Source organism: Kryptolebias marmoratus, linkage group LG23 (assembly GCF_001649575.2).
Source record: "Kryptolebias marmoratus isolate JLee-2015 linkage group LG23, ASM164957v2, whole genome shotgun sequence".
In the NCBI taxonomy this organism is placed as follows: domain Eukaryota; kingdom Metazoa; phylum Chordata; class Actinopteri; order Cyprinodontiformes; family Rivulidae; genus Kryptolebias; species Kryptolebias marmoratus.
The window spans coordinates 13,177,314-13,192,563 of record NC_051452.1 but is presented as its reverse complement, the minus strand read 5'-3'; the positions used below and the strand labels follow the sequence as shown (position 1 = coordinate 13,192,563).

General features: G+C 43.1%; 1 protein-coding gene across 3 annotated transcripts in view; it reads right to left on the bottom strand.

Annotated features, from left to right (window-relative positions):
- Positions 1-6,060: 6,060 nt before the first annotated feature.
- Positions 6,061-15,250, bottom strand: part of vangl1 (VANGL planar cell polarity protein 1) — a 56,729-nt gene continuing 47,539 nt past the window's right edge. For all 3 annotated transcript variants that reach the window (XM_017432781.3, XM_037973844.1, XM_017432782.3), the window contains 4 exons: positions 15,021-15,154; positions 10,347-10,494; positions 7,778-8,012; positions 6,061-7,670 (listed from right to left, as the gene is read on the bottom strand). In XM_017432781.3, coding sequence (XP_017288270.1) covers positions 7,410-7,670; positions 7,778-8,012; positions 10,347-10,494; positions 15,021-15,154 — 778 coding nt within the window. In that variant the 3' untranslated portion in view covers positions 6,061-7,409. The remainder of the gene's footprint in view (positions 7,671-7,777; positions 8,013-10,346; positions 10,495-15,020; positions 15,155-15,250) is intronic.

The window sequence follows — 15,250 nt, the reverse complement described above, 5'->3', positions numbered from 1 at the left end:
AGTAAGGTATCTGTTAAATGTGTCCAAAAATGTGGAAAAGCAACTCAGGTTTTGTTAGCTGTTTGAGAAATTTTGTTCTCGCCCACTACGTTTGCTCACATCCTGTGCATCTCCTGGGGGCTAAGCCCCCCTTGTCCTTAAAACCTAGTGACGCCCCTGATCGCATCCCTTAATTTATGTGTCTATCACAAAAAAAAATGGATGATCCACCAAACTGCATCGGTGAGGGAGTCTCCAAAACGTCTCGAAACGTTTGCAGAGATTCTCAATTACCTCACGTGGCCTTGAGCTGCAGGAGCTCACGGTCTTGTTGCTTGAGATTTGAACAAGTTGAAAAAGTTTGTGCAGCACATTTTCTCTCAGGATAGTCCCAGGGTTGTTGCGGGTGTCTTGAACACATCGTAATTTAGTTTCTGTAAATTCTGACACCTGAACAGGAGCTCTCCTGTGACAGAAACCATCCAAGGCTGCGACCCTGAATGTCCAGTGATTTAAAATAAAGAGAATACATAAATATTGAGAGGTGAATGACACTGCTGAAGAAGCTGAAACTGAATTGTTCAAATTAAAATGATCAAAACAAAAGCTAAATTAAGCTAAGCTAAAAGCTAAAGTAAGCATATCAGCACCTACAATCGGCAAACTTATAGTTAAAAACAAAACATTAGTTAAAACTTAAATTTAGCAAAAGAGTTGCTAAATGCTAAAATTGGTAAAATGGAAACTAAAAGTTAAAATGAACAGAACAATCAGAGGCTAAATTATTAGAACGGTAGCTAAAAGCTTAAACCAGCAGAACAGTAGCTAAAGTTAAAATGAGCAAAACAGAAAGGTGAAAGCAAACATTGCCGATCAACGGCTAAAAGTTGAAACAACAAAAGCAGTAGCTAAAGCTAAAATTAGCAAACATTGCTTAAAGCAAATTTTTGCAAAATAGTAAGTAAAAGCTAAAAGTAGTAAAATAAGCTAAACAGGTGCTAAACGTTAAAACCAGCAAAGAAGTACTTAAAGCTAAAATGAGCAAACCTATAGCTAAAAGCTAAAATTAGCTAGACAGTTGCTAAAAGCTGAAATTAGTGATATTTTAGCAAAAGCTAAAATTAGCAAAACAGTTCAAAAAAAAGTTAAAAAACAAAAACAACTGGACTTCTATTCTGTAGCTGAAGACGTTTCGCTTCTCATCCGAGGAGCTTTCTCAATTCAGAAATAGAGAGTGTGGAGTTGAGCTTTTAAAGCTGAGATGTGATGTAAGCTTTAAAAGCTCAACTCCACACTCTCTATTTCTGAATTGAGAAAGCTCCTCGGGTGAGAAGCGAAACGTCTTCAGCTACAGAATAGAAGTCCAGTTGTTTTTGTTTTTTAACTTTTTTTTGAATTTACCATGGCCTGGATGACTGAGAATCTACACCAGCATATAGCAAAACAGTTACTAAACGTTATAATTGGCGAGACGGTAACTAAAAGTTTAAATGACCAAAACAATAGCCAAAAACTACAATTATTAGAACGATAGCTAAAAGCTTAAACTAACAGAAAAGATAAAAGTAAAACAGCTAAAATTAGCAAGACATAAACTAAAAGCTAAAGTAATCTGAAGCAGATTTCAAAGAGCCCCCAAATTTTCAAGGATCTGAAAAGTTCTCCATTCATTTCAGTGAGAACAAAATGTGTATAAAGTGAAATATTTCACTTTATCACAGCCGTTATGTCCTGAGTAGGCAGAACATTTTCATATATGGATGTTTAAATGAGCTGAAACCACGCTGAAGAAACTACAAACAGGAAAACTAAAGTGTGAATGCTGAGTCAGTAAGGTTGAAGAGGGCTGAGGGGGGGATGATGGGTGCGGAGTTTGGCAACAAAATAATGTGCGTAGCCTAGAATACAGTTTAGCCAGGTGTGCACATTAAAAAAGGTTGTAATTTTTTTTTTTAAATTGGCCTTTTTATGACTCTCTGGTCACTCAGTTGCAAACACTCAGAATTCAGTCAGACTGCATCTGAAAGTTTGCCTGTTTTCACCATTCTGTCTTGTTGGTTGAAGTTAACCCGCCGCCGTTACGCCTCTGTCTGCGAGACCGTCCAGCTTCTTTTTATGCTAAGCACGCCACGTAAACATCATCGAGTTACATCACGTGTGCTCAAATTGATGCTTTTAAGAATAACCAAAGGCGAAGTTAACAAAGGGGGCTAGTTTTCGCAACCATATCACGGAATTGTTGTCTGTATTTTTGTCGTTAATATGGACGTTCTCGACACCTAGTGGTGCGGCATGAGTACTTCGGTGTTTCTGTTTTAACTGGTAGACAGAAACAAATTTAAACAGAAAGAAAACATAATTTGCTTAAGAACTGTCCGGAGTAGTGAAGACAGGGCGCATAGCTCCCACAGCAGACGGCTGGGATTGATTAATCCGTCAGTGAGCATTTCATACTGAATTATTCAAACGCCGCTAAATAATTCAGCGACGTTACGCCTCTTAGTGGTTGTGGAGATCTGGACATTGAGGCTCAGGGGTGAAGGAGGACTTAAAGGGGCTGTCCGTTGGGGCAAAGCAAACGGCAGAAACTGGTGTACAGTCCTGGTGAACGTGAATAAATGATACAAAGTGATGCTGGAGTCGTCGTTCACCTGGAGGTAGATGTGACGCGGTGTAAACGGGAGCCTCGCCTTTCAGGGGCATAAATTAAGTGTGTTTGTGTTCATTTCAATGTGACCTGAGGCAAGTAAACATGTCACACTGTCTTCTGAGGGAAAAAGAGCTACGGAGTTGTGGCGCGGGCCTTTAGGTCATATTTCCGTGGATGTCGGATGTGGTGAGGTTTTACATGAATGCTGACTACAAGGCGAGCAAAAGAATGACTTGGCATCACTTTCTTCCTCCCAGGAAAGGCTTGAAATATCACACAGTGGGTGATTTAAGACGGTAAAACTAAAGCAGCAATAAGCGTACAACTGTTTCAAACCAAAGGAGACAGACGCAGGAGGATTTCATCTCGAGACTCGATCTACAAGTCATTACGGGACAAATAGAGAGGGAGAAATGAAGGGAAGAAAACATTCCATTTAGATGCAAATGCTCATTTCCCTTTCTATCCATCCTCGCCCTCCTCACGCCGAGCAAGGCGGGAATGGGAGGGTGGGGTGGGTGGTGGGGATTGAGCCGAGGACAGATGAGTTCCGACAGGCCGCCTCGTGCCCCGTGGCCCGCGGAGGGATGAGGTTGTTCGTTTTCAGCGTCGACCGCTGACACTGATGTTCATTTCCCCCCACAAGGCCCGGCTGCACGGCTGTGACAGGCCGACGGCAGGCCAATTACCGCCGAGCTCCATGACAACAGAAAAGCCACCCGAATAAGGCCTAAGAAGCGGATATTTAGACTCAGCGTGTCACCCAGCAGAGCAGGACTCTTAATGCGCAGCGACAGGGGAGAGTGTTAGTCTGTAACCGGTGCATATGATGAACTGAACAGCTCTCTGTTTAGGAGGAATGAAAGAGAGATGATGAAAAAAAAGAGGTGAAGACTTCTTCAGCTGTTGTAAAAACAAGGTCCTACCTACATCAGTTTAAAGAAATCAAAAATGGCTGCATTCAATTTAAGCCAATCATATGTAAAATATTAGTTAGCACCCAAAATTTTGCATAAATCTTTAACAGATTATAAAACATTAAGTGCAATGTTGATTTTTTTAAAGACTCATAATGCCTTTAAGTTAATTTGGAATTGCTGCATTTATATCAAAAATACTTTTATTTTTCAAAATTTCCTTTTACTAGCTACTAAATTAATAGTGTTTTAACTCGCTAACTAATCAATAGCATGTATAGCATGCCAATTAGCTACTTAATATGTAGCATTTTTACTAGATACTAAATTTATAGTATAACTAGCTTCACTGTTTACTAGCTACTTAATCCGTAACATGTTAACTAGCTAATCTTATAGCATGTTAATAATTAGCATGATATATATTAATAATATACATGTTTACTAAATACTAAATCTATGGAATGACTATCTATACTGTTTACTAGCTACTTATTTAAAATATAAAAAACAGACGTTTGTAATCACATTTACCTGAAAGTGAAAAATGCTCTGTTCATTGTGAACCGCAAAGCATTCTGGGATTTGTAGGAAGTCGCTAAGATAAAATAAGCAGTGGCCTGTTAAGCGAAATGGGCAACAGAAACATTCTGAATTTAGTCGCAAATTAGTAAAATTTTCACTTGGAGAATTTATAACATTTCTTTTTTCTTCAATCTAATTAATTTAGATCCTTGTTTGTCTAAATGCCAAAAATAATAAACTTAAAAAGCACAAACGTTTGACTGACCCAAAGAGAATCCTCAACAGCAGCAGCAACACAACAGTTTTTACAAATGTCCATAAAAATGTTTATTATTCTTGTTTTTTCTTACAAATATCAATCCATTGTCGTCATAAAGCTGCCCATCAAAACACCGAGCCACAACAGAGGACTGTAACCTGGCAACAGTGAGGCAGATGAGGGGAGAGGATGAAGAGGAGGGGGGAACTGGAATGACACACACATACAGGTGCTCGTTTTCAGAAATCCAGGAGGCACGGTCACATCGGGCTCACATGACTTTAAATCGGTGAGCAAACGTGAGAAAAGTTGGTGCCGGATTGAATCAGATCAGCTCAACCAATCACAGCACAGCAGTTCTTCACATCATCAAGTCAAGCACGAAATCGGAGTGACATGTTTAATATATTAATGAGTAGCATTTTTGTTTTTGCAAAAGAACATTTCAAAATGTTTTATGAGTGAACCATCTGTGACAGTACCAGCTTCAGCAGCCAGAGGGCAGTAGAGGATGTTTTCTGATTGAGTAACTCAGTGTGTTTGTGTTTAAGTGTGACCACATCAGCCGACAGACGGGATTTCAAGCAGCCGCTTTAGCTTATATCATACTTATTTGTCTGACTTCACCTTATATAACACGGGAATAAAACGGGAAGGATAGTCCACGAAGAAATCGACCTCGAGGGATGTGTGCCAGACGAGGCAGTGAAGGGAAAAAACCAGACGGTCCAGTTCCACCCTGCTGCAGCTTCTATTGTTGATCAGCCGCTGTTGATTTATGAGTGTAAATGAAGAATTCCTGCCATAGAGAAGCCCTGAGAGACAACATCACACCGTCAACTGTTTGGGTATGTTTGCTGTGTTTACGTTTTCAGTCACAGCTCAAGAAACTTCGGATTTTTTTAGTTGCACGCACATGCACTGAAATAAATCTTAAAGGGACACTTATGAGACTTGGAACTGGGGTTCTGTGGAAGGGTTATGAACAATTAATATCTTACCTGTTGTAGACAGCTCTTTGATCAACCTCAATTTGGAGAAAAAGACCTTAATTATGACGGATAACTGCTAGTCTGAGCAGGGTCAAGATGACACTGGATTGTTGCCTTACCATGCAATAAGTGCATGGCTAAATGTGCCAGATTTAGCCATGCAGGCTAACAAGAGTACCACCAAAGAGTTTGACATTTTTATGTTAGTTGGATGTGAAGCTGGAGCATAGACAAGGTTTAAACAAAAGACTGACTTCTGACCCTGACTTTTAACCCGGTCACCTTGAAATCAATAGGGATCATCCTCGACCAGGTGTCCAGCTGCGCAGTTTGATATTCTGACATCTTCAAAGTCTCATAGTGGTTCATACAAACACTGTTTTACCTGTTATTTCAGCACAAATACATCCCTGATGGAAGTGCTACAGCTAGCTGACGCTCCCTGTATTTTCTCATGGTAATAACCATAGACGTCTATGGAAATACCAACGTCTATAAGGCAGTTTTCGCTTGAACTACTATGAAGTTTATGGGATTCAAACAACAGCAATGCACTTTCAAGTTGCTTGAACTAGCTGTTAGCTCGTCAGTCAGATCCGAACTGACCCTTTAAGGTTGACGTCCGCTCCAGAGCGGGCTCCAGAGCGGGCGTCAACCTTAAAGGGTTAAAATACTCTAGCGGGAAAGATCCGTCCTCTCAGAGACTCCGTTTTAATTTGTGTCAAAAGTCCAGAGTTCAAGCTTTACACCAGTTTTTAAATTCTCTTGATAGGTTATGATAAATTATTCATGAGACATTTTTTTTTTTTGAAAATCGTCGTCATATTTTCAGCACGTTGGAGCGAGAAGCGCCAAAACCGGGGAGTTCTCGGGAGAAAACTGACTCTAAACATGGCAGGTTAAACCACTTTTAGGGTGAAATATGAAGGAAATTTAAAATAGTCCAAAAACGTCCAGTTTCAACCTTTACCTTAGAGGGTTAAGGAGCCATCTACAGCAGGTAAGATAGTATTTGCTCATAGCCTTTCCACAAATATTCCTTTCCCTTTGCATTTTAATGCGAAAACTACGGAAGAGGATTAGGGCCAGGGTGAATTCTGTTTTTTTTTTTCTCTTTTTAATCCTCTACCATAGAAAACAAATGTGAAGATATGAAGTTTTATGCCAACTGGACAGAAATGTTGAGGTTTTGACAACGGGACATTTGAGCTTCTGCAGTGGACGCCACGTAGCCCCACTTTGTCGTCAAACCAGTCTTAGAAACAGTCTTTTATATTTTATTAAAATTTGCTGCTACATGAAGCCAAACCTGCTCCGGGGGGAATCAGTAGTCGTCTTTTTTTTTTTTTCTCTCTTCAGAAGTCACAGCTCTTGTCTCGTCATGTCAGGCAGATGCGGCGGCAGACACAAAAGCCCTGAGAGGATTACCGAAGCGTTTGAGGAAAAGGGCAAATGTCCTCGGGCACGTGTCCGCGTCCATGTGTCTCTTGTTATCCGGCTCGTTCTGTGTTCAACCCCGGCGTTCGCGTCCTGTTGTTCCCAGCTGGAGTGGAAAGGTTTTCAGTTTTGTTTTTTGTAATATGGCACCTGGAGAAGAAGAAGTCAAAGCGTCTCTTGTTGCTCAGGGTTGGGCCTGCTGGAGTGTGACACAAACCTGCGCGTTTATGGTCAATTTTTACTGAAGTCGTTTGGTTTTCTAACGAGTAAGAAGTGTCTAAATCCCCTGTAATGACTGAGCGTCGTCCCTCACACCACGGCAGCTGGGAAAGGTTTCTCCGTCTCCGGGGTGACTTCAAAACGTCTCCATGCTGCATCCCGAACCCCAGAATGCAACAGGTGATTGCGCCGATAGCAAAAAAAAATTTAAAAAATGACACACTCACACAAACACAACCAGCAAAAAAAGTCCTGCAACGTTTTCTTCCTTTTGATCGAAGTCCAACATTAAAATCTCCATAAATTCAGACACGTGCGCGATATAGACATTTCTATATGTTTATAAAAAAATGAAAAGTTCAAATAAAAGCTTCAAACAAAGAGTGAAAACTTCAGAGAGCAACGCGACCTGGTCAAGGATTTTTGGCGTCCTACACGGAGGTCTCGGACTGTAGCCGCAGGACAAACTTGTGAGATTTGGGGTCGATGTACTCCTCGGACATCTGGATGTAGGGGATCTTCTTGGACGTGGCCACCAGGCTGAAGTCCACGCACTTGAGCAGGAAGGTGGTTCCGTCCTTTAGGCCGCTGGTGACCGACGCCTCGCTGACGAGCGTCCACTGGCGGGCCCGCCAGTGGTCCCGGCTGTACTGCAGGCTGGGACCCGGCGTCAGAAAGCTCTCCAGGAAGGCCTAAAGGAAGGGGGTGGGGGTGGGGGGAGGAGACAAGACAAGCTGGGTGTCAACGTCTTTGCGGATTCAAGCGCTGAAGGCGAGAAACAGCAGGCGCAGCCGGGGACCTTGGGCGTCATGTTGTTGGTGATGCAGAAGGCCAGGTGCTGCTGGATGCTCTCCATGCTGTGGCAGTGCTGCTGCTTGGTGGTCCTCAGGTACTTCTGCAGGGCCCGGGCCATGGAGGGGAAGATGGCCTGCGCCGCCTCTCGCGGGTCCATCACGTCGCCCGGGGCCTTCTTCTGCTCCTCGTCCTGCATGCGCTTGATGTGGGTGAAGGCTTCCTCTACTGCCACCACCAGTCTGGGAAGAAACACGTACCAGGACAAAAACACAAATACCAAAAATAAAGTCTGAATGTGTAAAAAAACTGAATTAACAGTGTGTAGAATCTCCTTCAGCAGTGATAACTCTTAGTGGTTCTCTGTAGGACTATCAAGGTCTCTCACATGGTTGCAGAGGACTTTTGGCCCTCTCTTCTTTCCAACACTGCTTCAGTTCATTGAGGTTTACAGACATTAGTTTCTGCTCAGCTCCCTGAGGGTCCCAACCCCATCATTTCAGTCAGGTTGAGGTCTCGACTGGACCGTTGTCGCACCATTGTTCTTTTCTTCTTGAGCCATTCTGTTGTAGATTAGCTGCTGTTTGTTCTATTTCACGACCCAGTTTGGTCCTAACCTCAGCTGTCAGACAGACGGCCTCACATTTGACTCCAGAACCCTTTGGTCTACGGAGTTCAGGGTCGACTCGATGACTGCAAGGAGCCCAAACCATCAGCCCTCCACCACCATGCTTTGCAGCTAGTATGAGGTGTTTGTGCCAATCTGCTGTTCGGGTTTCACCAAACTTGGCCCTGTGGATTATGGGTAAACGACTCTACTTTAGGGGTATCGTTCCAGAAGTCTTGTGGTTCATTTAGATGCATATTTGCAAACCCAAATCTAGTCCCCCTGAATAAGGAATGACCCAAATCCCATGCTTCCTTCAGAAAGAACATGGGTCCTCCTCCTCCCTTCCCAACAGGGATGTAACGATATACAAAAATCATGGTCCAGTACATACCTTGGTAACAATTTATCTGGCCCCCAACACAACATGGAAATATTATATATATTATCAAATATTAAATGCCAGCAGCTGTTTGATCAGATTTTTGTTGAGGGCTTTTTTGCTGCTTTAATGGAGAAAAATTCATAAGAAGGCATAAAAAAATGAAAGCTAATGATGTCTTTTAAAGTTTGATCTATTTCTCTTTGCTCATTAAACCATGTTTGTTCTAAATTTTTTATAATATGGAACTGGGAAAAGGTATTTGATATGCCTTTATGAATTATTTGACATATTACATCTAAAACTAAAGTGAATTTATGTGTTTTTTTTATAAATATTGATCGAGATTGGCCCCTTGGCTAGGACCAAGTCATTAATTTTGGCCTCCTTGAGTCTGACACTCCTGCATTAAGGGAAACAAATGTATACAACATACATTTAGGTACAAACACTGTAGGTATATAGCAGATACGTGTAGATTTATTAGGTACACACACAAAAAACTGTAACATTCATATACCGTACTTGTTACAGTCTGTGGTTCTTTCAGCCAGGGCTGTAGCTACCACTGAGGACACCAAGGTCCAGACCTCAGTATTTTTTTTGCTGTGTATATCATAAAAAATGAATCAAAATAAAGCTTTTGAACGGCATGGTTCTCTACGTAGCTCCACCAGTTTACTGTAGGAGGCGCTGCAACTGTGTGCAGCTGCAGCCAAACTCGATGTCTATGAAGAAGAGCGCAGCTTTGCTACCTTACTGCTAAAATAAAGACCAGAAGAAGAAGAGCGTCACTTACGGTGAAACACAACCGAGGTAACTTGCTAAAAATATTCTCCTTCAATTCCACAAAGCTGAAGTTGGTTTCCGATTGCAGCTTCCGATTCGGAAAATGGCTAAAGGGCGATTCCACTTAATTTTTCCTTACCTTCAGCATCTTTAATCTACTCTAGTTAAAAAACTACAACACCTAGACACTTCAAACCTGGACCAGATTATTCTGCACTGAATACAGAACATTTAAAACCAAGTGTGTGATCTGTGAAACCTTAATCTAATTTGTGAAACCTCAATAAAGGGGGATTTTAGCACTTTTTTTTTTTTTTTACATCCGGACCACACTAGTGCTGGTCCAGCTCCAAAACTACAACAACTCACTGGTATGTGCAGGGGGATAATGAGTGGTTGACCTCAGTATTTTTTAAAGTCTGGCTAAGGCCCTGCTTTCAGCGTGTTCAAAACTGGTGTTTTTGACAGCGGAGTACAGTCACATTAATACACGCACGGTTACACCCCTTCTTCCCAATAAGACACACCTGTTCAGTCTTTTACTAATTATCCTGAAATGACCTTCAGTCTTTAACCTGTTAACTGAGGCCTGTAGAGTCTGAGCTGTTTTTTGCCATTTCTCTAAACATTTCACGGTCTGACCTTGGGGTGGACTTAGTTTTTCCCACGCACAGCTTTTTCATTTTGGTTTCATTCTTGTTTAATAAAGAATGATCAGGTGGACTCTGACGTGTGTTTCTGTTGGTACATTTTCCCTCCGTCCCGACGACCGAAGCTCCCGAAGCTCGCTCGACTCACCGCGCCTTCCGCTTGCGGACGCGCCGCTCGTGCTCGGCCTCTTCGTAGTACAGCTCGTTGTGGCTGGTGTCCCGGCGCCGGGCTGCGGCCGCGATCATGGCTCGGGACTGGGACTGGACGAGCCCCGCTGATGTGTTGTTCCCCGGACCTGTGGAGATGAAGGAATAGGTAAAGAGACGAAGTCAAAGGGAAAAAAAACAAGCCTTTGATGATGACATAAAGTGCAACGTGAGGGGAACGAGCTCCTGTTTGAGCAGATTAACAAAAAAACTTTGCTCCATTTCCTTTAATCACCTTCAACATGAAAACCTCAAGAACCAACAGGAAGAGCTGTAAGGACTTCAGAGCACTCAACACAAATCCAAACGTTCATATTACATTGCTTCTAATTAAATAACCATCTAAGGGAGCTTGAAAAGTTTAATTTTTCCAAAAAGAGACCATGAAGCTGTTGATATTAATGCAGGTTAAAAGCAGGCTGAGGCAGTGAATTATTAATGCGGGGCAGGGATCGAGCTCGAACAGAATAATTCATGAACACAGAAGGGGGAAGAGCTCACCCCACTCCGCTCGTAATAAGGGTGAAATCTTATGCTGCGTGTGAGAATAATGTGCAATTTGAATTTTTCGTACAAGGCCAGAACCACGTTCTGGATGCCTGTAAAAACAAATCAGTGGAAAACGGTAACAGTTGAGGAAAACTTTAGTTGAGATGAATAGTATCTGTTTAAATATCAACTAAGAGAACGATTTGAAATTTTGATCCATCTATTTGAGGCTGATTATTCCTGTTCAGGTCATGGAGGCAACAGGGTCCAGTAGGGAAACCCCCTGGAGTCACTCTCCAGCTCCTTCAGGGGGGTCCCAAAGCGAGGGACACATAATCCCTCAGGCGAGTTCTGGGTCTTTATCAGAGTCGTCTTCCGGTGGGACATGGCTGGAAAACTTCCAGAGGGAGTCACCTCAGCAGTGGCTCCCCCCGGATGACGGAGCTCCTCACCTTATCTCTAAGGCTGAGCCCAGCTGCCATACGAAGGAAGGTTATTTCAGCTGTTTGTATCCAGGATCTCGTTCTTTCAGTCATGATCCAAACCTCTTGACCATAGGTGAAAGTTAGAACGTAGATGGACCAGTAAATCAAGAGTTTTGCCTTTCAACTCAACTCTTTCTTTACCACGACCTTTCTAAACATCGCCCTCATTACTGAAGACGAGGCACCGATCCGTCGATCCATCTTCCGCTCCATTCGTCCACCATTTGTTAACAAGACTCCCAGATACTTGGACTCCTCCAAGTGAGGCAGAGACTCACTCCTGACCTGGAGGCAGCATTCCACTTTTTCCCAGTAGAGAACTTTGGCCTCGGACTTTGAGGAGCCGACTCTTGCATGAAGGTCATGGCCTGAAGACGCCAGCAGAACCACATCTTCCCACTCCTCTTCACGACCGCGCCTCGAGATCCCGTCCACGAACACCACAAACGGGATCGGAGACAACGGAGGGAATCCAACCTGGGAACGAGCTCGACTTTGTGCCGAGGATGCGGACGCAGCTTTTTGGTTTGGCTCTACAGGGACCAGATAGGCTTTTAAAGTAACCCCCTCCCCCTGCCTCTCACTGAATCCCTCTGCTAACACAGCCCGAAGCCTTCTCCAGATCGACAAAACACGTGCAGACTGGAGACTCAATCTCCCATGACCCCCTTGGCAACCCCACAAGATCCAGTCCACTGTTCCACAACCAGCTCTTCTTTGGTGTGATTATTTAAATACAAGAGCTGCTTTTACAGTAAAACAGAGCTGAAGTGTTTAAATTTCAGGACAGATGTTTTCCCAAAACGATCATTTCTGACAAAGTTATGGCACCTCGGGACACATGAAGACCAAACATGTCCTCTGATGCCACACAAAACCTGTCCCGAAGCCACGTGGCGGCAGTGCGGCTGAGCGATCCGGCTGCTTCGTGCTTGGAGCGTCACCACTTCTCAATCACGCAGAGATTATCGCGCGTCTCCGAGCTGAAATTATTCATTAGAAGCAGAAGCGGGAGGAGCTCGAGATAGGAGGAGGAGGGCGAAGGGGGTCCCCGAGCAGCTGCTGAAGGACGACACTGAACGGCGGCGACACTCGGGGGGGAGAAATGACAAGACCGTCGACCTAATAGTTATTGATTTATCGGCCATCCAGCGCAACCGTCTCCCGCTAATGTTCGAACGGAGGGAGACTAATGGGAGCAGGGGAAAAAAAAAGGAAAAAAAAGTCAACTTGGCACAGCTGAGTGAAGCTCGAGTACACTTATGGGACGGCGATAATTTAACAGAGGGTTTGTGTTCATTTAGCCAGCAGTCGTAAGAAGGCAACTTCCCCACCAACCTGTGGCAGGCGAGGAGCGAAGAGGAGGGAGGAAGGTGAGCAGCCTTGTGAGGGCTCTGCCTCTCGTTTACTTACCGCCCAGAAGGGAGGTGGTCAGTTCAGTGTCTCAGACGTCTGAGAGCGCGAGTCCCACCTGCTCAGAGCGTAACAGGAAACCTTCCCGAGCTGAGTGCATTTTAGCATGTTGTAGCACATTAACTACAAATCACCCGGGCTTGATGTAGCTGTCAACAATTTTACAACTATGTAACGTTAGCAGATCGAGTTTCTTCCTTCCAGGCAGCCGTTCGGTGCAGTACATTCCAGCAGGGGAAAGAAATCCACCTGTAGAGGCCTGATAGGAGCTACGAATAGGAAATATAACACAGAGACGAGTAACTATGTCGCTTAGAGCTTTTTGATCGTTTTTAATGAATTTGCAGAGGTCTCAGTGTGGCTCTAATGGTTTGATTATCACTGATATTCACGAAATGAATTTAAAAAAGATTAAATGATATTTCCCTGAGCTGGTGGGGCGCCACCAAGAGGCGGCTGACTGCAAACAACTGCAAACAATTTGCGACGTTCGTGCAAAATTCCTGCTAATGACATTCAAATTTTTTGTCGCAGTTCAGTCACAATCATGTCTCAATTTGATTCCACTTTCTTCTCTTTTTTTTTGTCTCCAACCAGTCTCAATCTGGCTTCGTAGATAGCCGAACCCGCCGAAAGTTCCTGATTTGCGTTAACTAAACCCCGCAGCGACTGTAGCTATTATTAACATTTAAATAAATGCATTTAATGACTCACTGGGAGAATGATCATTTAAAGCCTGTATCCTACTGGGCTGTGACTGTCGGTTTAAATTTGGACACAAAATTGCGAAAAAACGTGAAAATTTGCGCTTGGACGCACCTGAACCGGTATTTACGACACGTTCGTGTACATACACGTAGTGCTGGGCAATATAACGATACATATCGTGCGGACGGTAGAAAAGTGTCTATCGTGATATATTTTCTTCTATCGTCTCTATTGTTTCTATCGTTTCTATCATAATTGTATCAATGATTCATGTAAATATTTCATAACGTAGGCTACGACGAATGTATTAGTGTTGTCACTTTGCATACATTCAGTTTATGTAAGTGATAAATAAGAAGAAAAAATAACTATTTTGCGAAGAACCTGGGTTTTGCGTCATGACGCTGCTTTACGGCAGCGGCTTTCTGTGCGGCCCGGCAGCACACCATATTCTGTGATCCACCGTATATTGTGTCGGCATTTAAGTCATAAGTGCTGAAAGATGGAGACGCATGAAGTATCAAACTCGGGGTCGCAACAAGTAGAGACAGCTAGCAGGCAGCCCAAGAAGAAAGACTTTTACCAAAACGAGGGGGGACGTTTGTGATTTGGTTCAAGAAGTCCAACACCAAGCAGAAAAAGGTAATATGCTAACTCTGCTATTAGACTGTTTTCTCATCTGACGCCAACACAACAAACTTCTTCTACCACTTAAAGAAGAAGCACAAAAAAAAAATTTAACAATCCAAAAAGTGCAAGGTCAAGCAAGTTGTAAAAGAGCCGGGAAAAGTTGCGAAAAGTGAAACTATAGCTGGCCGAAGATAATTGATTCTGTTGTCATTTAATACATATATATTGCTGCACTAAAATGCAGCAAATCTCATTTGTGAAAGTTCAGTTAAATGTCACTTCGAAATAAAGCTTGAAAAAAGTAGGAAATGAAATTATTTTTTTCATATTTTTCAGAGAATAACTGACAACGTACATAATTGGAGTATATAGTGATATATATCGTTATCGTGATATAAAATTATCCATATCGTGATATAGAATTTTTTCCATATCGCATAGCACTACATACACGATGGCAAATAAGTTGCAGCATTTGTGCAAAATTCCTAAAAATGATGTTCAAATTATTTTAGTCACAATCATGTCTCGATTTGATCACAATTTCTTTTCTTTTTCGTTTCCAACCAGTCTCAATCTGGCTTCGCAGATCGCCGAACCCTCCTGAAGTTCTTTTTGACTAAACCCTTCAACGGCTCTGTGGCTACTTTCGGAATTTGTCTCGCAAATTCATTGAGAAAACTGAGAAGCCCCCGAGAACTTCTCGAGACATTTTGGAAACTACGTCGCAAATGCCGTTTGGACTTTGTCACCAGGTGACCGTTCAGTGATCACTGAACGTTACGTTTTATTTACATTTAAATACATTTGTTTAACACTTGGGTGAGACTGGACTTACTCAAAACATAAAGACCCCCCCCCCCAATCAGCAGGGGCCGCTGGGAACTCACCGTCCACGTTGTAGACCTTAAGGCCGGCCAGGTGCTTGGCGGCGCGGGACTTGGAGGCAGAGAGCAGCGCCGGGTTGTGGATGGGGAAGTCGCTGTAGTAGTTCTCTACGACGGCTAGAGCTGCCCGCTGAATACTGGGGGGGTGGGGGGAGAAAAAAAGAAGAGATGATGTGTTTTAGTTGAGAGAAATCAGCTTTAGGCCAGTGGGAGAGTCTGAGCTCTAAATTCGG